This window comes from Diplotaxodon limnothrissa, linkage group LG1 (assembly GCF_057381915.1).
Source record: "Diplotaxodon limnothrissa isolate DT_005_m linkage group LG1, D_limnothrissa_male_GT1.1, whole genome shotgun sequence".
Taxonomy (NCBI): domain Eukaryota; kingdom Metazoa; phylum Chordata; class Actinopteri; order Cichliformes; family Cichlidae; genus Diplotaxodon; species Diplotaxodon limnothrissa.
This window is the reverse complement of record NC_140596.1, coordinates 20,868,169-20,892,219: the sequence shown is the minus strand read 5'-3', so window position 1 is coordinate 20,892,219 and position 24,051 is coordinate 20,868,169. Positions and strand designations below refer to the sequence as shown.

General features: G+C 41.0%; 1 protein-coding gene across 8 annotated transcripts in view; it reads right to left on the bottom strand.

Annotated features, from left to right (window-relative positions):
- mical2a (microtubule associated monooxygenase, calponin and LIM domain containing 2a) overlaps window positions 1-24,051 on the bottom strand; it is an 82,898-nt gene that overhangs the window by 34,336 nt on the left and 24,511 nt on the right. For 3 of the 8 annotated variants that reach the window (XM_085378356.1, XM_085378203.1, XM_085378128.1), the window contains exons 8-23: window positions 23,693-23,950; window positions 22,885-23,000; window positions 21,415-21,541; window positions 21,233-21,323; window positions 20,375-20,522; window positions 18,385-18,584; window positions 17,777-17,880; window positions 17,589-17,654; window positions 17,370-17,504; window positions 16,931-17,035; window positions 15,471-15,725; window positions 7,626-7,733; window positions 6,504-6,684; window positions 6,327-6,412; window positions 6,159-6,249; window positions 4,259-4,319 (exon numbers count right to left, since the gene is read on the bottom strand). In XM_085378356.1, coding sequence (XP_085234482.1) covers window positions 4,261-4,319; window positions 6,159-6,249; window positions 6,327-6,412; window positions 6,504-6,684; window positions 7,626-7,733; window positions 15,471-15,725; window positions 16,931-17,035; window positions 17,370-17,504; window positions 17,589-17,654; window positions 17,777-17,880; window positions 18,385-18,584; window positions 20,375-20,522; window positions 21,233-21,323; window positions 21,415-21,541; window positions 22,885-23,000; window positions 23,693-23,950 — 2,130 coding nt within the window. In that variant the 3' untranslated portion in view covers window positions 4,259-4,260. Of the gene's footprint in view, window positions 1-1,698; window positions 4,320-4,378; window positions 6,250-6,326; window positions 6,413-6,503; window positions 6,685-7,625; window positions 7,734-15,470; window positions 15,726-16,930; window positions 17,036-17,369; window positions 17,505-17,588; window positions 17,655-17,776; window positions 17,881-18,384; window positions 18,585-20,374; window positions 20,523-21,232; window positions 21,324-21,414; window positions 21,542-22,884; window positions 23,001-23,692; window positions 23,951-24,051 lie in introns of those variants that run through there. The other 5 variants (XM_085378278.1, XM_085378054.1, XM_085377892.1 and 2 more) reach the window with 5 other exon arrangements.

The following is a 24,051-nucleotide window of genomic DNA, read 5'->3' as shown; positions in this document are numbered from 1 at the left end:
TAAACACACACACCCGCCCTCTCACATCATCTATAATTGACTGAGACAGGACTCTTCCAGACACTAAACCAAGGCACAATGTACATTTCAATTCCTTTAATTTTAAATATGTTTATATTGTATATCCTGTAAAATAGTCAGATGTCTATTCATATTAATGTACAGAATTCACCTGCTTGCTGCTACTACTGCACATTCACCCATATACTACATATATATATATATATATACATATATATATATATATATATATATATATATACGATTCTGCCCCCTCTCCCCTCTCTCCTCCACGGTCTCACTGAACTCTGTCACACACACACACACACACACACTCTGACTCACTCACTGGCCTGCACCAGTTACCAGTCACTTTGTGGAGCATTGGACTGCCATTACCTCATAAGACTCTGTTGTTACACTATCTCTTACCGTACATTACTAAATCTCCATTTGCACTATTTGCCTATTTGCACTACTCTGCCTGGTTTACACCCAATGTCATTTACCCATTATATTGTATATTGTATAGCTTTCTTGTTATATGTAAAATTGTATTGTATTTATTTAAATTTTTACTTTTTAATTATTTTACCTGCATTTTTTAATCACTCTTATATTTAAATGTTCATTTGCTATTTTATCTAGGGATTGAGAGTAACGTAGTTTCTATTCTCTGTATGTCCTGTACATGTGGCAGAATTGACAATAAAGTTGACTTTGACTTTGACTTTGATAAAACAAAAAAACACCCAGCACGCCCCTGCGGGCGGTTTATCCTTCAAGCTCGGGTCCTCTACCAGAGGCCTGGGAGCTTGAGGGTCCTGCGCAGTATCTTAGCTGTTCCCAGGACTGCGCTCTTCTGGACAGAGATCTGTTATTCCCGGGATCTGCTGGAGCCACTCGCCTAGCTTGGGAGTCACCGCACCTAGTGCTCCGATTACCACGGGGACCACCGTTACCTTCACCCTCCACATCCTCTCGAGCTCTTCTCTGAGCCCTTGGTATTTCTCCAGCTTCTCGTGTTCCTTCTTCCTGATATTGCTGTCATTCGGAACCGCTACATCGATCACTACGGCCATCTTCTTCTGTTTGTCTACCACCACTATGTCCGGTTGGTTAGCCACCACCATTTTGTCCGTCTGTATCTGGAAGTCCCACAGGATCTTAGCTCGGTCATTCTCCACCACCCTTGGGGGCATCTCCCATTTTGACCTCGGGACTTCCAGGTTATACTCGGCACAGATGTTCCTGTACACTATGCCGGCCACTTGGTTATGGCGTTCCATGTATGCCTTGCCTGCTAGCATCTTGCACCCTGCTGTTATGTGCTGGATTGTCTCTGGGGCATCTTTACACAGCCTGCACCTGGGGTCTTGCCTGGTGTGATAGACCCCAGCCTCTATGGATCTTGTGCTCAGAGCTTGTTCTTGTGCTGCCATGATTAGTGCCTCTGTGCTGTCTTTCAGTCCAGCTTTGTCCAGCCACTGGTAGGATTTCTGGATATCAGCCACCTCCTCTATCTGCCGGTGGTACATACCGTGCAGGGGCCTGTCCTTCCATGATGGTTCCTCGTCTATATATATATATATATATATATATATATATATATATATATATATATATATATATATATATATATATATATATATATATATATATAATGAATGTTCTTCCTCTACACCCCCCCCCCCCCCCCCTCACTGAAATGCAACAGGCTTCTTTAAAGGTGACATGCTATGCTCATTTCCAGCACCCTCCTTTGAATTATGTCTACCGGTGGTTCTTTGCAAACACGATTCACAGTTCATTATGTGTTTTACACTGGATCTTCGCTGCCCATTGCAAACAGAAGGTGTGAACAGCAGGTGGCTGAGGCTGCTGTGCTCACAGACAGAGATGAGTTAATAAACATATTTATGATATTAGATACAGAGGCAGTGGTGGACTTGTTTAATATGAGCATTGTGTGAGTGCTCAGAAGCTATATGACAAAAAATAAGGAACGGTGTAATAGGTCAGACTTAATTTTGCCATGTATATATATATTTATAGCAGCTTTAATTGCTTTATTTTTAGTTTGTTTAATGTTCTTTTGTTGGACTGAAAAGATAATGCCTGATATTAGAAGTCGTGCTGTCAGAATCACTCTGGCCCATTATGACATGGATACAGGATGTCTGGCACCAGGATGTAGCACATTCATGTCCTGTGGGTTGTAGAATGGCTCCTCTTTGGATCCTGCTTGCTCTTGTGCATCCTGCAGCACAGTCTGATTAGTATTTGGGAAATTTGGAGGCACTACGTATTTGACTGGCTTGCAACAAAGTTTAGGTGGCTGATGTGAGTCTAGGGACCCAAAGTTTCCCAGCAAAACAAAGTGTACACCATACTGACTGTATGTGACCATCAAGGTAGAAAAACATTCATCATATCAAAAGTTAGCAGTCACTACTGTGTATTTACTCTGCAATAGAACCTGCAATAAAACTTGAAGTCCCTTTTTAGTGATGAGTGGATGAGGTGATGGCTTTCTTCTGTGGCGACTTCTTCAAGTCAAAGAAAACAGACTTTTAAAAAGAAATCTGCACATGCCCGGCTGTTCTTTATAGTCTGCAAGTTCAACTGATTCTGAGTAGAGAAAAACTAAGACATATCTAAGAGATCTTTGTACACTTTTATGCATGCATGAAAAAGCTGGGAACAAGAAAGAAAAATAGCATTAATTTAACAGCCGTTTTTTCAGCGTATAGTGTTGTGTTTGTCATATCGGCACTAATAAATCAAAGAAAAGAAGTCTGCTTCTAAATCTCATGAACTGAACAAGAGAATCTCTCTTTAACAGGCATTACCGTGTACTGACAATAATAAGAAAATGTGCCTCATCCATCATTATCATCCTAAAACAAGCTTTTAGAGGCCGACCAGCAAAGAGACATGTAAAGGGAAAGATATCACTTATTGAGAAAATTTGTTAGTTTGTTGCCTGAGACTTAAGGTGTAGACCTCAAAGGGATTTAAAAAAAATTCTTATTCTTTACTAAACACACAAACCAAAATTACTGATGAGACTAATATGCATGACTCTGGCTCATCCACCATGGTGGATTAGAACGTCAGTTGCTTATCTGTGCCTATACCACAGTAGGACTAGGAGTAAGGGATATGATTATTATTAGTTAAATGAACAACATTTCTCTCAAACGTTAAATACGTTGGTTTGAAAACAGATCGTAGTTCTTTGCCCCTGTTGTCAGATCATCATGGAAAGGCTTCGAGAATAATGCCTTTATTACCAGTCTGATGTGATGCCATCTGGAGCTGGAGGTTTTTGAAGCCTCACCTTCCGGCCGCCACTGCCAAATTTTAGGTGTAGCTCTCATGGACTCATTCTACAGTAACTGCATAAACACATGAGTCAGCTGTGTGCTTTTCCCTTTCTTCCACAGAGGAGGAATCACGGTCACAGTTTGGATGCTTGTGTTGCTTGCACTTCAGGTATGTCGCGCAAGTGGTGGATAACGTAGCATTGAGCTGCCCATCTCCAGCGGAGACGGGAAGAACAGGCTGAAGAGGTCTTCCCAGAGTACTTCTCTTTAAATCCTCACTCACATTTTTTTTTTTTTAAATCAAATACATCTTTTGATTTAATCGATACTCATTCAAGTGACAACTCTTGCCGGTCTGGAGCTGGAAGGGATATTTTTCACACTCCCCAACTCCTGTAAGGAGACGCTGATGGAAGCTCGCCTTTAAAATACAACATCAGCTCAATGAAACATAATTCCAAAAAAAGGGTGCACTGTTAAATGTTGACTTTAGAAACATTTAATCTCACCTCAAGGTTCAATATGTACAGAAGCTATTCTGGAGCAACAAAAGCAACACTTTTTCCCCTCATGTTTAGATTAAATTTGAGTTGGAAATGTTACTCTTCACCTTGAAAGCAGGAGTTTATTTGAACGACTAAGGTATCCATGAGAAGAAGAAGAAAACACTCCAAAAAAGACTAAGACCTTGTGGTGAGATCAGAATAAAAAAAAGTTACATGAACTTATTTGCTCTTTGCTTCTTTGCAGAGGTCTCAAACCATGCTGAATTAGTACTAGTTCATTCCCAAAACTGTTGATTAGTCCTGACCTTAGCTTAGCTTAAACTTAGTGTCACTTCAAAGAAAATATTATTTCAGCACTAAAACCGCTGATGTGTGATATCAGCATCTACAGCCTCACATTGATGCAACCATGCAGGTGATCACCTTTAAAAAGTCATTTCTCCTAACCACCCGATTGTCTCACAGGCTTCATAAAAGGCGTCCGCTGAATGAGAGGAAAAGAGAAGCACGAACTGATAAAAAAAAAAATGACAACATGAAGGCAAATAAACACAGCACAGTGCACAAAGATAGAAAATGTTTATGAAAACGATGCACAATACTGACATTCAGAGTTAATGCTGGCACCGTTGTGCACGTTACAGTTTGCTCGACCGTCAACTTGCTAAACAGAAGCAAGTCCAGTTAGTTTGCTTGAAAACTGTTCTTTGGTATTAAAAAACAAAACAAAACATGTTTTCCACCTGCACAGCACGGAAAATAAGATCACACGATTCTGTAATTTAACACAAACTATAAGGCAGCAGAGAGCAAAACACAAACATAGTGTCATCAAACGCTCACGATAATGCCAGACGATTTTCAAATCCTTAAAAATTACTCTAAAGTGCTTCACGAGCATCAATAGATTGTCTAAATAGGAAGCAACTATGTGGCTTCTAGTCAGAGAGGTTTACAGTTGATTGTCCGACATCGTGCTTTCAGATTACAGCAAGAGCGACAAGCACATTCAAACGCATCACAGCGTGCTCACCGCTTCTATTGTCTACAGCAAAACGGAAAATCTCTCCGTTCCGGTGGAGCCACCCTGTGCTGCTGACCCTGTGTTTCCTGTTTTTCCTCAGTTAGACCACATATTAACCTGTTCGGTTATTTTAAATTTAATTGCGGCTATAATTTTACCACATTTCTATATATTTTGTTCTGAGTGAACAGCAGATGGCAGCAAAGTTGAACTAAATATCTAAAAGTATTTAGGACAGTCCATAGTGTCAAATATCCTTTGGTGTTATCCAAAAAAATAATAAAAAAATAGTTGTTGAGAGTAAACAGAGAGTTTGTTTTATAAAGTGATAGTAAAAAAACCTGCTTACATGACTGTTAAAAGACATGCCTGCATACATATTAAAATGTCTTTAGTACATATGCATAGTCAAATGAAAGCATGCCTTGCAGTCACTGTTAATATGAGAACAGGCTTTTGTCAAATGTGACAAATGTGTCTGCTGCTACATTGATATGGCAGTTCTCAAAGTTAAAGTGCATCAAGTTAGTCAGTCATAATCCCAGTTAACTGCAGGGCCAGTTTCACGAGTAAGTTTGTAAAAAGTTAGCCTAATAGGCTCCAATGTTCTGATCATGGCTTGTTTGATTTACTTGCCTATTTACTCTTTAACCTATGTGTCCAATATATTATAACAGTTCACTCATCAAACCCACTGCAAAATTATTTGGTGCAGTTTTCCTTGCTTGACAAACTACCCCAAAGTAAACTACTAAAAGTAAACCAAAATTCTTTTTGCATAAGTAGCCTACAGTGTGTCTTCTTTGGCTAGTGCACACCCAGCACACCCACACATCTAACATCTACCTACAGTGTCATCATAAAAAGTAAGTAAACATCAGGAAGGTGCTTGTGCACATGTACAAAATGATAACAGGTTGAGGACGCTGCAACTAATGAACTCCTCGGCCTCTGGTTTAATGTTGAGGGTTAAATTTTTGCAGCTGAAAGTCTAGATTATCCTCTGCCTGATATGTTCCTGCAGCCAAAGCAGTAAAGGCTCTAAAGAGCTCGGCCCATCAGGCACAGCCTCTGTGTACATCTGCAGCAGTACTTCTTGTAAAACAAACAGCAGTGGCAAGCTCATGCTCAGTAGCTCATACAGCAACGTGTAGTCCTGTGCGTTGTCTCTCAGGTGGCCGGCAAAGGCCCGTGCCGCATGACACGCACGCTGGGACAGATACCGGGGGGCGTTGCACACAGCACGAGTCACACTCAGAGGCCAGCTCAGCTGTTTCCTCATGAACGAGCTGAAGGTACCTGCTGCGGGTTCACTCTGCAGGTCTGCCGGACTGCTGGAGGGGGTGATATCTTCATCAGTAGGACGGTGCTCCTGAATGCTATCACGATTCTAAGAAGGAGGTGATGGGAGGAGAAGTTAGACACCTTGCATCCATCATTATCAGAGGAAGGTGGATAAATACGCACAGGTCTCACTGAGGGTAGAGAGAAAGTCCTCCGTATGCTCGTCCCATTGTTCCGCTGATCAAAATGCAGTTTGCAGTAGAGTTTCCCTGTAAGATCAAAGTGAAGGTCAAGATGAGCCATTTCAGTTATTCTGTGCCATGTAGGTAATATGTGGCTACGCCATTTGGAGAAGCATACCCTCTTCAGAGTGGAAAGCATGCGCTCCCTGTCGAAGAACAGAGCTGCAGGTCGAACAGCGGAAACACTCCCTGTGGAAGTAAAGCCCCTCGGTGCAGATCCTCTCCACCATATAAACACGCTTCTGACACGAGTGACACTTGTCACCCGACGGGGGAAACGCCCTTCGTACTGAGCCGCCCTGGGAAAACAGCAAAATCATACAAGTGAATTTTAGATCTGTCACTATAACTGACACACTGAGGCTGAGTCTCAGCTTCCTTTTCAATGATCCTGCCCTTATGTACTTACTTACTCATGTGTACCCACTGGTTGTAAAACACAAATACTTGATTATAATTACCTAACAGGAGTTGTTCCTTTATACTCTACTAGTGTAACTCTTGCTATAATATCTGGCTGTTATAACGGCATCCAATTTACATATTTTTCTCTCTGGCCTGCAGCGCTCCTTTTCCACCTCCAGCAGTTTCTTCCCAAGCTACAATGAAATACGTAAATGGATTAATCCTGTACCTTTCAGTAGAAAAGTCGGAAAAGGTAGCGTCAACACACAACAGTGACTGTGCAGATGACCAATTTTAGCTTTTCCGTTGTTTACGTTCCCTTATGCTAATTTGGATTGTAAAGTTGGGGCTGTTCTGACTTTCTAAACTGGACTTCCAACTTCCAACTATAAATGGTGCACACCATATTAACACTACAGGCCAGGAGTAAAACACATAAACTGGATATTTGGGGGGGTTGAAATGGGCTTTTTAAGTTGGAGACAGCTTTTTGGGGAAGGGTGGAGCAGAGAAACCCTAAGAGTGAAACCACAAGAGTACACACTTCTGTCCTCTGAGGACTGCCAGTAATTAAAAGCAAAGGGCAGAAACAGCAGTTCAAGCAAAGCTCTCATGCAAAGCACATGACAATAATAGAAATCTGAGGTTAAAGTACTTCTTTTTTTCTATTGAAACAAAGAATAAACACACTAGAAAACTAATGAACGATGGAGAGCACTGCAAACATGCCACAACTGTGTCCTAAAACACGTGCAAATGAGGACACTTTGAGGGGCAGGGAGCACAGAGACACACAGGATAGTGTGGGATCACACATCAAGCTGGAGATATTCACCTTAAGTACATCAGAACCGTTTCCTGGGAACAACCCGCTAAGGTGGACGGCTTTTTCCTTTATACTCTTTGCATGAAACTCTCTAACCTGTTGTGTCTGAGCTTTTTTCTGCAGGATGGCAAAAGAAAAGTCATCAGTTCATCCAACAACCCTTTTTGTGTGCGCAGGCAAAATTAGGCAGACTAATAAATGCTTAATAAGCACTGCGCACGTAAGTGATGACAGACCTTTCTATCGTCTTCTCAACGAGAAGCAGGATTCGACAGCTAAGGGTCTATTGTCAAGAGGAGAACAAAGACGTCGCAGTTTGAAAAGCCGCCCTATTATATTAATTTCACACCTGAGTTGATGTAATTACTCAAACTGTATGGGAACAGAAAACCGGGATAGTCACACAGTCCTGGCAGAGAAATGAGAGACTAGTATATGAGTTCAACCAAAGTCATGAATGAAAAGGACAATTACTCATTTTCAGATTAGACTAAAATAATGATGTAATTTATCTCAACATTAATAACACAGGCGTGGGTAAAATATCTGAAGCCAGCAGCTTAAAGGAACATTTTCACATAGCGGCTGACCTATATTTGAAAATACACATGTCCAAAGCAGTCAGATTGGACATTAAACAGTCTCTAATCAGTCAGTTCCATAGTGTAAAGTCTGTATGATGTCTGAACAAGAGGCGACACTTAAACCAATCAACATGTAAATAAGGAAAACGTCACACAGTTTCTGTGGCTGATTCTCTTGACATTAGTCAGAGTTTATGTGTTGAAATAGCGTCATTGTTTTTACAATCTCAAAATCAGAGGCGCGTCAGTGGACCATTCATGTCAGTCTAGAGCTGGATCCAGGGGGTTAGCTTAGCTTAGCATAAACAGTGGAATGAGGAAAAAAACATCTCGTGAATTCATATCCTGTTTATTTATTTATATCGCGCCAATTCACATCAGTCGGCTGGAGAATCTCACATTATTGGAGAAAATCCCAACAATCAAGCAACTCCTCTATGAGCAAGCACTTTGCAACAGTGGGAACAAAAACCTCCCACAGAACAGCTGTAAGTTCTAATATCTTCCTGACTCTTGCTAAAGAAATAAATCAGAGATTGTGACTGCGGTCAAGTGAGCCCTCACTTACGAAGTCGCAGTCAAGCTAGCCGCCCCGCCAGCCGCACCTAAAATGTTGTTGCACTACTCTTACGCATATTACGGTATAGGTGCCGACTGGCTTAGAAACGCAGTGTTTTCTGTCCTGACACTATTTTACTTCACAATCCACTCCCAGTTTTGGTTAATCTCCACTTTCACCCCTGTGATCCACAGCCCAAATTACTGTATGATTCAGAGAAAATTAACAATAAAATTTACCCAATTTACTCAACTATACTTTTAATGTCCTCATCTTTGAGCTCAGATTACAGGAAAACTGAAAGAGGTGACGCAGATATCTCACTGGATTCTGACTCTGGGTGACCCCCACTCTGCATGCTGTGATCCACAGCCAAAATTACTGTACAGTTTTTGAGAAAATTGATAGTAAAATCTTCCCATTTTGCTTTACTGTACTCTACATATTGACATCTTTGATCTCCGATTACAGGAAAACTGTAAGAGGTGACGCAGATATTTCACTGGATTATGAATCTAGGCCATCTCCACTCTTCACCCTGTGATCCACAGCCAAAATTACTGTACGGATTTTGAGAAAATTGATAGTAAACTTTGCACAATTTACTCTACTGTACTCTATATATTCTCATCTTTGAGCTTAGATTACAGGAAAACTGTAAGAGGTGACGCAGATATCTCACTGGATTCTGACTCTAGGCTGTCGCCACTCTTCACCCTGTGATCCACAGAAAAAATTACTGTACGGTTTTTGAGAAAATTGATAGTAAACTTTGCACAATTTACTCTACTGTACTCTATATATTCTCATCTTTGAGCTCAGATTACAGGAAAACTATAAGAGGTGACGCAGATATCTCACTGGATTATGACTCTGGGTGACCCCCACTCTGCATGCTGTGATCCACAGCCAAAATTACTGTACAGTTTTTGAGAAAATTCATGGTAAAATCTTCCCATTTTGCTTTACTGTACTCTACATATTGACATCTTTGAGCTCCGATTACAGGAAAACTGTAAGAGGTGACGCAGATATTTCACTGGATTATGACTCTGGGTGACCCCCACTCTTCACCCTGTTATCCACAGCCCAAATTACTGTACGGATTTTTAGAAAATTGATAGTAAACTTTGCACAATTTACTGTACTATACTCTATATATTCTTATCTTTGAGCTCAGATTACAGGAAAACTGTAAGAGGTGACGCAGATATTTCACTGGATTATGAATCTAGGCTGTCGCCACTCTGCACCCTGTCATCCACAGCCAAAATTACTGTACGGTTTTTGAGAAAATTGATAGTAAAATCTTCCCATTTTGCTTTACTGTACTCTACATATTGACATCTTTGAGCTCAGATTACAGGAAAACTATAAGAGGTGACACAGATATTTCACTGGATTCTGACTCTAGGCTGTCTCCACTCTGCACCCTGTGATCCACAGCCAAAATTACTGTACGGATTTTGAGAAAATTGATAGTAAACTTTGCACAATTTACTGTACTGTACTTTATATATTGACATCTTTGAGCTCAGATTACAGGAAAACTGTAAGAGGTGACGCAGATATCTCACTGGATTATGACTCTAGGCTGTCGCCACTCTTCACCCTGTGATCCACAGAAAAAATTACTGTACGGTTTTTGAGAAAATTGATAGTAAACTTTGCACAATTTACTCTACTGTACTTTTAATATTCTCATCTTTGAGCTCCGATTACAGGAAAACTATAAGAGGTGACGCAGATATCTCACTGGATTATGACTCTGGGTGACCCCCACTCTGCACCCTGTGATCCACAGCCAAAATTACTGTACGGATTTCTGATAAAATTAAATCCTATTCCATTACCAAACAAAATGAGTTCATTGAAGTATTTGCTTAACTACAAGAAATGTCTTTCCACACACAATTTAAATTTTTCAAAATGTCATTCACACACCACCTCAAGTATCAACTTCAGTTTTAGACATTATTTATTCAGTGCTTAATCACAACAATAGTCAACTTAAGGCACTTACATAATAAGTTAAACCTTACAATAATACATACAGAGAAAAACCCAACAATCATATGACCCCCTATGAGCAACAGTGGGAAGGAAAAACTCCCTTTTAACAGGAAGAAACCTCCGGCAGAACCAGGCTCAGGGAGGGGCGGCCATCTGCCTCAACCGGTCAGGGTGAGAAATTACATTTCTCAGATTACTGATTTCTCATATTACTACTACACAGTTTAGATACACTCAACAAAAATATAAACGCAACACCTTTGTTACTGCTCCCATTCCCCATGGGATGGACGTAGAGACCGAAAATTCGTTCCAGATACACAATATAACCATCCCTCCCAAACAGTGGTCACAAATCAGTCCAAATGTGTGGTAGTGGGCACATCTGCCATATTGAGATAATCCATCCCACCTCACAGGTGTGTCACATCAGGATGCTGATCTGACATCATGAGTAGTGCACAGGTGTACCTCAGACTGCCCACAACAAAAGGCCACCCTGGAATGTGCAGTTTTGTCTCACAGCAAAATGCCACAGATGCCACAAGCAATGAGGGAGCGTGCAATTGGCATGCTGACAGCAGGAATGTCAACCAGATCTGTCGCCCGTGCATTGAATGTTCATTTCTCAACCATAAGCCGTCTCCACAGGCGTTTCAGAGAATATGGCAGCACATCCAACCGGCCTCACAACCGCAGACCTCGTGTAACCTCACCAGCCCAGGACCTCCACATCCAGCAGGTTCACCTCCAAGATCGTCTGAGACCAGCCACCCAGACAGCTGCTGGAACAATTGGTTTGCACAACCAAACAATTTCTGCACAAACTGTCAGAAACCGTCTCAGGGACGCTCAACTGCATGCCCGTCGTCCTCATCGGGGTCTTGACCTGACTCCAGCTCGTCGCCGTAACAGACTTGTGTGGGCAAATGCTCACATTCGATGGCGTCTGGCACGTTGGAGAGGTGTGCGCTTCACGGATGAATCATGGTTCACATTGTTCAGGGCAGATGGCAGCTGAGAATGTCCCAGTTCTTGCATGGCCAGCATACTCACCGGACATGTCACCCATTGAGCATGTTCGGGATGTGCTTGACCGGCGTATACGACAGCGTGTACCAGTTCCCACGAATATCCAACAACCTCGCACAGCCATTGAAGTGGAGTGGACCAACATTCCAAAGGCCACAATTGACAATCTGATAGACTCCATGCGACGATGTGTTGCACTGCATGAGGCAAATGGTGGTCACACCAGATACTGACCGGTTCTGGGTCCCCAGACCCCCAATAGCGCAAAAAACTGCACATTCCAGGGTGGCCTTTTGTTGTGGGCAGTCTGAGGTACACCTGTGCACTACTCATGATGTCAGATCAGCATCCTGATGTGGCACACCTGTGAGGTGGGATGGATTATCTCAATATGGCAGATGTGCCCACTACCACACATTTGGACTGATTTGTGACCACTGTTTGGGAGGGATGGTTATATTGTGTATCTGGAATGAATTTTAGGTCTCTACGTCCATCCCATGGGGAATGGGAGCAGTAACAAAGGTGTTGCGTTTATATTTTTGTTGAGTGTATCTAAACTGTGTAGTAGTAATATGAGAAATCAGTAATCTGAGAAATGTAATTTCTCACCCTGACCGGTTGAGGCAGATGGCCGCCCCTCCCTGAGCCTGGTTCTGCCGGAGGTTTCTTCCTGTTAAAAGGGAGTTTTTCCTTCCCACTGTTGCTCATAGGGGGTCATATGATTGTTGGGTTTTTCTCTGTATGTATTATTGTAAGGTTTAACTTATTATGTAAGTGCCTTAAATTGACTATTGTTGTGATTAAGCACTGAATAAATAATGTCTAAAACTGAAGTTGATACTTGAGGTGGTGTGTGAATGACATTTTGAAAAATTTTAATTGTGTGTGGAAAGACATTTCTTGTAGTTAAGCAAATACTTCAATGAACTCATTTTGTTTGGTAATGGAATAGGATTTAATTTTATCAGAAATCCGTACAGTAATTTTGGCTGTGGATCACAGGGTGCAGAGTGGGGGTCACCCAGAGTCATAATCCAGTGAGATATCTGCGTCACCTCTTATAGTTTTCCTGTAATCTGAGGTCAAAGATGAGAATATTAAAAGTACAGTAGAGTAAATTGTGCAAAGTTTACTATCAATTTTCTCAAAAACCGTACAGTAATTTTTTCTGTGGATCACAGGGTGAAGAGTGGCGACAGCCTAGAGTCATAATCCAGTGAGATATCTGCGTCACCTCTTACAGTTTTCCTGTAATCTGAACTCAAAGATGTCAATATATAAAGTACAGTACAGTAAATTGTGCAAAGTTTACTATCAATTTTCTCAAAATCCGTACAGTAATTTTGGCTGTGGATCACAGGGTGCAGAGTGGAGACAGCCTAGAGTCAGAATCCAGTGAAATATCTGCGTCACCTCTTATAGTTTTCCTGTAATCTGAGCTCAAAGATGTCAATATGTAGAGTACAGTAAAGCAAAATGGGAAGATTTTACTATCAATTTTCTCAAAAACCGTACAGTAATTTTGGCTGTGGATGACAGGGTGCAGAGTGGCGACAGCCTAGATTCATAATCCAGTGAAATATCTGCGTCACCTCTTACAGTTTTCCTGTAATCTGAGCTCAAAGATGTCAATATATAAAGTACAGTACAGTAAATTGTGCAAAGTTTACTATCAATTTTCTCAAAATCCGTACAGTAATTTTGGCTGTGGATAACAGGGTGAAGAGTGGGGGTCACCCAGAGTCATAATCCAGTGAGATATCTGCGTCACCTCTTATGGTTTTCCTGTAATCTGAGCTCAAAGATGAGAATATATAGAGTACAGTAGAGTAAATTGTGCAAAGTTTACTATCAATTTTCTCAAAAACCGTACAGTAATTTTGGCTGTGGATGACAGGGTGCAGAGTGGCGACAGCCTAGATTCAGAATCCAGTGAAATATCTGCGTCACCTCTTACAGTTTTCCTGTAATCTGAGCTCAAAGATAAGAATATATAGAGTATAGTACAGTAAATTGTGCAAAGTTTACTATCAATTTTCTAAAAATCCGTACAGTAATTTGGGCTGTGGATAACAGGGTGAAGAGTGGGGGTCACCCAGAGTCATAATCCAGTGAAATATCTGCGTCACCTCTTACAGTTTTCCTGTAATCTGAGGTTAAAGACGAGGATATTAAAAGTACAGTAGAGTAAATTGTGCAAAGTTTACTATCAATTTTCTCAAAAACCGTACAGTAATTTTGGCTGTGGATCACAGGGTGAAGAGTGGCGACAGCCTAGAGTCAGAATACAGTGAGATATCTGCGTCACCTCTTACAGTTTTCCTGTAATCGGAGCTCAAAGATGTCAATGTATAAAGTACAGTAAAGCAAAATGGGAAGATTTTGCTATGAATTTTCTCAAAATCCATACAGTAATTTTTGCTGTGGATCACAGGGTGCAGAGTGGGGGTCACCCAGAGTCATAATCCAGTGAGATATCTGCGTCACCTCTTACAGTTTTCCTTTAATCTAAGCTCAAAGATGAGAATATATAGAGTACAGTAGAGTAAATTGTGCAAAGTTTACTATCAATTTTCTCAAAATCCGTACAGTAATTTTGGCTGTGGATCACAGGGTGCAGAGTGGGGGTCCCCCAGAGTCAGAATCCAGTGAAATATCTGTGTCACCTCTTACAGTTTTCCTGTAATCGGAGCTCAAAGATGTTAATATGTGGAGTACAGTAAAGCACAATGGGAAGATTTTGCTATGAATTTTCTCAAAATCCGTACAGTAATTTTGGCTGTGGATCACAGGGTGCAGAGTGGGGGTCACCCAGAGTCATAATCCAGTGAAATATCTGCGTCACCTCTTACAGTTTTCCTGTAATCTGAGGTCAAAGATGAGGACATTAAAAGTATAGTTGAGTAAATTGGGTAAATTTTATTGTTAATTTTCTCTGAATCATACAGTAATTTGGGCTGTGGATCACAGGGGGGAAAGTGGAGATACACTAAAAATGGGAGTGGATTGTGAAGTAAAATAGTGTCAGGACACAAAACACTGCGTTTCTAAGCCGGTCTTCACCCATACCGTAATATACGTAAGAGTAGTGCAACCACATTTTCGGTGCGGCTGGCGGGGCGGCTAGCTTGACTGCGACTTCGTAAGTGAGGGCTCACTTGACCGCAGTGAGATAGTGTCTGTTGGCAGTCCAACAAAAAAACAAAGTTGCGTGTTTCTACCCCTGCGCTCACTGTTTATGCTAAGCTAAGTTAGCGATCTTCTGACTCCAGTCATGGACAGATTTGAGAGTGGTAATAATTTGATAGCTAGTTAGCAACAGTCTGATAGCTCTAAAAAATAAATAAATATGGATTTCAAAACTTTTGTAAGGGATCATAAAAAAGACTAAATTAAAGGCCAAAAACTTCCAACAACGCTAAATATAGCGTTAAATATGTAAGACTACTCTTGCAAATTTTTGTCAGGCTGGATAATAAAGGGGCTGACTTCACCATCAGACTGCATATTACACGAGCCTAAATGTATAATCAGAAAATGATATAAATCAACATTCACTCCTTGTTGAGAAACGCAACAATCACAGTGATTTAGAAAGAGGACAGAATGAAAAAACAGACAGAAAACAGGAGTTAAAGAAATAAAAGAAGAGGCACTGTTCACCTCAGAGATGTGTTCGTCCACCTCCTTGAGACGATGGAGGACTCTTGTCATGAAATGGACTGCTGACTGACAGGAGGAAGGAGAAACAGGGGGCTCTGCACCCTCCAGCTGAGGCTTCGTCTCAGCATGCGCTAGATCGACATGTCTGAGCTTTACTACAGAAAATGGATGTGGGGGCTGAAGCTGGGGTTTGGGCAGAGTCTTTGGAGGCAGGCGGACTAACTGTTGTGCTGCTTTTCTGATACTGACTCCAAACTGAAAGGGACAATGAACATGTGAGCTCTTATAACTCGTCACTAAGCAAACAAACAACGAATCCTTTGTTTTTGTGTGCATCCACTCAGAGATCAGATACTGTAAAAAGCCATACGGATGGTTTCAACCCATTAACTAAAAATAATCAGCCATTTTAAAGCACAGCACAAGTTTTCACATTGATTTCCTGCCCCCTTGGCAGACATTAGTCATGCTAGCACAGTATGAAAATCAGCCCGCATAGGTAATATATCAATATGGGCCTGTTTGCTTTATGTTTTCCCAGAGTTATGTAACCATCTCGTGGTCATGCATGTGTAAGAAGAACCTGTTTTTAAAGAAGATTTATTTGGGGGATGCTCAAGAATTGGAAAACCAGCCTGACATCTGAGACTGCAAGTCAGCAACCGAAGACTCAACGTGAATGAAAGAATTTATGACATTGCTGACTGTTGCTTTTTGCTGGTTTTCCAACAGCTCAGCTAATGAATGCAATGCTTTGACTTCAGCAGTGGCTGAATAGGACACAATGGTTTTTTTTTATCTCATTGGCTACGACTATTCGCAAACATAATAAGCAGCCATCTTGGAATGTAAGTAAATGTATGTGAAATTCCAAAAAATGTTCAAGTGACTTTAAAATTTTAAGTTTTTCTATCAAAGAGTTCTTGTTTGTCCACAAACTGCTTCATCCTGAGCCTGTTCAGTGACTATCTGTAATACAGGCGTGGATCTTATATTCATATAATGTGTGATTCTGAATATTTAAACATATATCAAATGTGAAAATTAAATAAAGCTTGAATTTAAAGCTAACTGCAAAGTAAGCATTGTTTACTTGATTTAAGTAACAAACAGATGTCTAATTGTGTATTTTAAATTTTGAGATTTCAGTTTTGTGCCAGCTTCACTGAGTGTGCGTGTGCAACATGTGATTGCAGTCAAGCATGAAGGCATTTAGCTGGTTTATGGAGTAAAATTAGGGACCGTGTCAGTCAGACCCAAAGAAAGCAAAACCACAAGTATGGCCTTTTAAAGATCCCCAAAAACCTCTGTTTTGGAAGAATTCTGCTAGAGCCTTATACAATAGTGGCATCTGTTACTAAAATCCACTACATGAAGTACATATATGCTGTAATTTTATAGGTTTTAAACACTTTTTTCAGATGCATTTGGTTTGTCTAATTTGTGCAGTTCTGGACTACCTGTGTCACAGGAGAAGGTTTGGGTGGGACCGGAGGTCTGAGTTTAACGGGCAGACCGTCAGTGAGGTCGAGAGTACGGAGGAATGAGGACTCCTCCAAGTCTGACTGTGATTTTGCAGAGGGTTAGTAAAAAGAACAGAAACAGAAACATATGAGTAGATTAAATACCAGCAGCAAAATCAGACAAGAGAAGATTTTGAGGCACTAGCAAAAAGGAAAGTTTTGTCAGATTAAAACCACAAGCCACTGTGAATCGAGCTCATAACTGGGGAAATTTAAATCATATTTATGATCCATGAAATAAAAAGAAAAATTCTATGGCGATTTTACCATTTCTGGACTGTTGTTTAGATAAATGTAGTGCATACAGTACTTAGTACTCAGGAAATAAAATAAAATCTACATACCATTGCGAGACATATTGGTGTATAGTTTCTACCTGTGTTTTGCGGATGGTGTAGTTCGGTTTATTTTCAAACTTGGCCAACAACTGCGTAGCCATAGAGCGCACTTTATTTTCCTTTGGATCCGGCCTGTCTCGAACTGTGGAGCCATTACTGGCCAAGTTAGTGGCCTAAAGAGAGACAGACAAAACTTACTGCATAAAAAAACCTGCAAAATGATCAACTATGCACTTGCAAAGTATATGCTAACAAACCTCCTCCAAATAGAACTTCCGCCTTCTTTTGTAAATGGGGTCTGTACCGTCTAGCTTCTTCTCTTCCTAAAAACAAAGAGCAAGGAAAAAAATCGGAATATGTGACAGTCATGATTAATCAATAACAAGTGGGAATAAAGCAAACCGAAGGAACAAACAGAAAAACTTGCACTTCTGCGCAGAGTTACCTTTGGCACCCGTTTCCTGGTCAGTGCAAAATTGAGCACATTATTATTACTTTTGACTTCCTTCGACGGATAATCTTCATTGTTTTCATCCACTCCTCTGGAACCTGCAGAATAACACATGACTGCATTAACAGCTTCACATTTTTCAACCGTGAACAGCCAGTAACGTCACATTATTGTGAAATTCCCTTACAGATCACAGAATATGTAAGAGTGGTTTGGGAGAAAAGAGGACACCCCCTTTCATTTCCCTGAAACAGTGAAGCTGAAGTAAGAAGTTGGGGGTTAAATATTCCAAAAGAGTTAAGGCAGAAATTTTAAAAGCACTTCTGTTGAGACAGACAGCTGTATGCTGTTGAGAATCTCAGACTTGTGCAACCTCGCAGTGCTGGTGCAGATACACATTCCTCTCATACCATTACACTTGATTAACAGGATGGAACAACATGCGAATTTTTTCACAGAAAATCCAAAGAAATGTAAGACCTTCAACACCGATGGAATTTGGTGTAAAAGATAAGGAATAAAAACAAAACAGAGGGAGAAATATTACGAATACCAGGCTTCAGTGGCTATAACTAACAACACAGAATAATAGAGCAGGGCACCTGATGCAGGTAGAGGCGTTCCGCGGAAGAGCTCGTAGAACTTGGACAGGTAGTTGATCATCTTGGTTTTATCCAGCTCCTCCTCTTTACTCAGCTCCTTCGCAGATGTGAATGGACGAATCCCAAATTCCCGCTCACTGATGTCAAATGCCAGCTGGAGGTTTGCAACGTGGTCCTCGTCGTTTAATGAGTCAAAATCTCTGATGGAGGCAAAAACAGTCACACTGAGTATTAAATAGTATAAATATATTATGTGTTTTTATTGTAATTTAACACAAGTGGTCAGAGTTTTTTGACTGTTTTGCTTTTGTCTGGTACTGGTTTACAATTTCCCAAATCACTCCTCAACAAACACATAAAAACTTGTTTTTAAAATATGGGTATTACGTTGACTTACAGTCAGTGGCCACTTCATTAGGTACATCTGTTTAACTGCTTGGTAATCAAGATAGGCAGCCAATCACACGACTAAATTTAGACACAGCCAAAATGACCTGATGAAGTTCTAACTAGGAATCATATTATGGACACAAGATGATTTAAGTGACTTTAAATGTGGGATGATCTGAGTAATTTAGAAACCGTTTTGGGATTTTCCCAAAAAAACCCATCTCTATGGTTTACAGAGAATGGCCTGAAAAGAGAAAATTTGTGAAAATAACTTGTTGACACTGGAGGAAAATGGTCAGAATACTGATCTGAGCTAACAGAAGGCCAACAGTAACTCAAAATAAGCACTTGTTATAACAAAGGTATGCAGAAGAGCATCCCTGAATGCACATGAAGCAGATGACCACAATAGGTGCTTACTCCTGTCATCTAAGAACAGGAAACTGAGGCTCCAACTCACATGGGCTCACCAAAATATTATTATATTATTTAAGATGCACTGCGGACATGTGTGGTGTGTAAGTGACATTCTTTAAGGGAACTGTACATTTCATGTGACTGACAATGACTACATGTGCAAAGGAATGACGTCACTCAGAAACACATTTTTATTTCCAACACAGCCAAAGAACCGCTTTCCTCAAATGCAGGAGAAAATAGCAGCCAGTAGCCTCTAATGGGGGAAACGGCATCTTTATGTCGTCACCTAAGTGGACAGTGTGCAGACGACTTCAGAAGTAATGAAGTAATGTAAAGACAAGAGCGGTAACCTAGCAGCAGAGCACACAAACTCTGGCATTATTCGCTAAGTGCTCAGGCTCACTTTTTTCTGCCTTTCTCTTCTGTGAACCTGCTCTGTCTGCTGTCTGCTCTGCTGACAGTCATGCATATGGAAAAGAGGAAAGGGGGAAAAATGCCAGTGGTTCCTGGAAACTTACAGGACCAGATGAAATTGTGGTGGCATGTGGCAAGGTATGAAGGCACTAATTAAGGGGTTAGAGGATAAAATTAGAGTTACTAAATCCATGCTGTGAGAAGCAGTCTGATCTGAAACGTGGCAAAGAATGAAAGTATGGCTTTTGTTCTTTGTTCTTGATTAGCTGTTTTTCTCCACAGCTCTGAATCAATAGAGAGAAAAACTTGGGTTTTTTTTAGAATTAAATACAAGTCAATAGTAATTCTGTTGGACACACATTGCTATGGGTACTGGAGCAGCTAGTATTTATTTAATTTGGCTTGACATGTATGAAATTTACACAGCTGCACACTCCTGTGAGCACCCAGCTAGTTCGGGGACAGCTGTGCATGAAGTATTTTTTACCCATCTATCAGCACAAGTTTTAAGGAGGTAGAGAGCAGATCAGATAAACACACATATAGATCAGTGCCCTTCATTGCATACCAAGCATATTTAGCATTCCATTTTAAGATGTGAATTTCCTCACAACTAGTTGTTTTTGAAGAGCTCATGGAGTTCATCTTCTCAGGAAAACAGATAACGCTCATGTGAATACATGCATGCTACGACTATGTTAACGCAACTGGTTTGGGATCAGTTTGTGGCTCTGCAGGTTGATATTATCTGACAGTTGATACGTACATCAGCTGAGGCTTGAATCTGTGGATGAGGGCACAGAGGGCGATACCATTTTTCCAAGAAGACGCCAGGTCTGTGATTATCACATTCCTGTAGCCCTCCGTCTGCTTCTGGCACCAAGTGAGAAGCCTCGCTGGTCTGACCTCTGAGTCTGCCACAGAAGCACAAAAAAGACGATTTTTTAAAATGATCAAATTCTTAAAAAGCAGTGAAAAGAAGGCAGGCTGTGTTAGAAGAAAGTTTCGGTGGTTATGATGTCAGATATGATGTCACGACGACAAACCAACAAATAGTGTGCTGTTACATAAAGTGGCAAGAAGATGTTTAGAGTGGGTGCTGGGGTTTGTACACAAACCTGTAGAAACAAGTACGTGCTTGCTCATAAGAGCGAAGGACTGACTAAAGTGGCTTTACTCAAACACACAGAGTAGTGCGAGAATAATCAGACTAAACAGAATATAACAGAATTCTGGCACCAATGTTTACTTTTCGCTTCGGGTTTCAAAATTTTGTCATTGATTTTTTTTTTAAATGTTTAAACGCAGGGTTGTTTTATGGACGTGACATTGAGTTTTGTTGATATTGGAGAGGGATGTATGTGTGTTTGACTGTTTCTTTCATAGTTTCCTCTCTTCAATGAACCCACATGTAAAAACAAACCTCATATCGTGACTTATTCCCTAAACTGAAGTTAATTCTGGCGACTTACTACTTCTGTTAGAAGGGAAGGAACTGAATGGGGGAGATTTAGGCTACAATGATTGCATTAGGAGCCTTTGAAAGGAGAAGAAACCCTATTAGTTATAGTATTAGTGAATAACCGGAGATGACTCAGTGGCATTCAATTCCTTTAACCCTTACCACGTCTGGAGAGATTGACAGGCCGTCGTATGGTAGCGGCACGCTCGAGAGAGCAGGGGTTAAGCTGTCCGCTAATGTACAAATGACGCACCTGAAACAGAAAGGCAAAGAAAAAGCTGTTGGAACTGAGATATTAGTATTAGTATTTAAATGATCCATTGACAGATTTGCTGACATCTCACCTGGTGAGGCCTGATGCAGGTAGAGTTGAGGTTGGGGTATCGAGTTGCTGGGTCTAGGGTGTACTGCTCAAAGTTTTTGGCAATGTTTTCAGGGGTTGTCTGTGGTAGTAGTCGGTAAATGCTCTCCCTGTACCAAGACAAGAGGCATTACTGCATCACTTTAATGCCAGTGTGTCAAACCTAAGGCCCGGGGGCAAGGATCAGTCCCCTTCAAGAAGGCCAACGGGACAGTTTTGGAAAATGTGAAGGAGGATATAAACTTTTAACTGTATTTTCATAGTTTTATAGCTTTTCCTGCTGATAAAGACCGAAGTAAGTAAGTAATAGATAAACATTTAAATAACAATATTTTTCACTTGGTTCAAAAATAATTAACAGAAATATTGTCATGGTCCTGGGTCGTGCGACCCAGTGTTTTGTGTTTAGTCTATTTTGATGTTTATTGATTGTTTAGGTTCATTAAGTTAGTCCAGCCATCTGTATATACCACCCTTGCATTACGTCTCCCTTGCCCTTCGTGTGTTCATGTCTGTGTGTCTTGTACTGTCAAGTTCATGCTGTCAGTTATGTCACCTCCCCCTGTACTACGTCTCCCCGGTTCATGTCTCATGTTTCCTGTTTTACTTTGAAGGCCTGCATTCACTGTCAGTGTATTCAGTTTCACTCCTCCTGTCCTGTCGTTAAGTTCATGTGTGTCAGCTGCGTTCCCATGTGTGGCCACTTCCCCTGATCATTCCTCATGTGTATTTAGTCTCTGTGTTTCATGTAGTCTGCGTCGCGTCGTCTGTGTTCCCACCCTCCATGTTTCCATGCCCGGTCTGTTGTATTCATAGCCTTACCTTAGTTCATTCCCAGTTTAGGTTTCTGTTTAGTTATTGCTTTTGAGCTGCCCTTATTCTTGTTTGTTTCTCTTGCGTTACCAGCCACAATAAAAGGCTCGCTTTTGTTTAAAGTTTACTCCCGTGTCACTCGTGTCTGCACCTGAGTCCTCCACGCACTCTCCACACGGTCTGCCCCGGCGGTCCGTGACAAATATTCCATTTTATAATTACAGGAAACTCAACACAATGAGCTAGCAGAGTTTTTTTCTGTAATGTTACACACAAATGAATAAATAAATGAATGAATAAATAAATAACAATAATGCATTTTTTTCTTACAATTAAAAAGATTTATTATTATTAAGCCCAAAGCATTTCTTTATCATGTAGAAAAACTGACATGTACTGCTAAAGTTGCACTTCTTATATTAAAATATTAAATTAATTAAGTTAAATTAAATGTGTAGTTAAATGTCTTTACACTGAGAGAAAGGTGAGTTTCACTGCTCCGGCCCACTAAAGATCAAAGTGGGCTGTTCGTGGCCCACAACGTAAAATGAGTTTGACATGCTGATTATGTGAACAATGTGTTTGAGTAGCACAGATTTATAGGAGGCGCTCACTAATGCCCAACATAAAGTGTGGGTACCTCTCTGCCAGCACTTCGAGGACCGGCTGACCCTGCGCCCAGCTCTTTACCATCCAGGCCGTGTCGAAGGCAGCCAGGAAGCCTCTGGCGCAGCCTGTTCCCATTGGCCAGAAGGGCTACACAGCAACACACAACAAGTTTGCCAGTTATTGTTAGAGGCATCGTGCCGTGGCTTTTAGTCTGTTTGACATACTTCTTCTCTTGGTCATCGGGGGATATACAAAAAAAGGAGACAAGCTTTTTGGATTCCAGGTCATAGAAGTTGAAATAATGGAAAAATAAAGTCATGCTTAAGCAAACTGCAAACATGAAGTGTTAGGGGGTGATTATGTTTTCTGAGTGCAGATTTCCTTTTACAGAGAGACTGCTTACACAATAAAAAAATAAAAGTGATGGGAAACCAAAGAAATGAGAAAAATGTGGCTCCATTAGAGAAAAGTTTGGTCTTGTCTGGAATTTGGGATGTCTTTAGTATTTCTGTTGTTGTTATGTTTTACCCTGTCATGTCACATACCAAAGCATTGACTATCCAAGTTTGAATATCTTACACACTTTCCTAAAAAAGCTCAGGTTGCCCATGTCTCTAAATAGATTCCTGAAATGTCCCTGTGTGCTTCTGGACCACCACCATTGTCTCAGAGCACAAAAATTCTGCTCCCTTAGTGATTCCAGACAACATCACCATCAAGTTTGAGACAGAGCAAACTGTAAACGACCGCTTTCTACCGGTCTTCTGCCCACAGCAATTGGATAGAGGAATTTAAATATCCATGCCATGAATGCCGGATTCTGCTACTTGCTGTCTTACCTCAAGCAGACTGTCGCCAACCAGTGCTACCAGCAACTGGTGTCCAAATCTCTCCCTGACCAGAGCAGCGTTCTCAGAGGCGTACATGTTAGTGAAGTCAAACATTGCTACATCTGGCTGCCCGCAATGGTTCATGGCAAAGTCCAGTGTGGGAAGTTGGTAGTTTGTGCCAAAGTCAGCAGCCTCTCGGGCGTAGCACAAAAGAGCTTCCTGGTTGACGTTTTCACCACTCAGCAGCATCTCTGTGTCTGAGTAATCCTGTCGGACCGAAGCAGTCAGAACAACCACAATGAATTTGTGTGCAAAAGCGAAACAAAAGCTCTCTGTTTATGAAAGAAATCAACGGAAGACAGTGAATA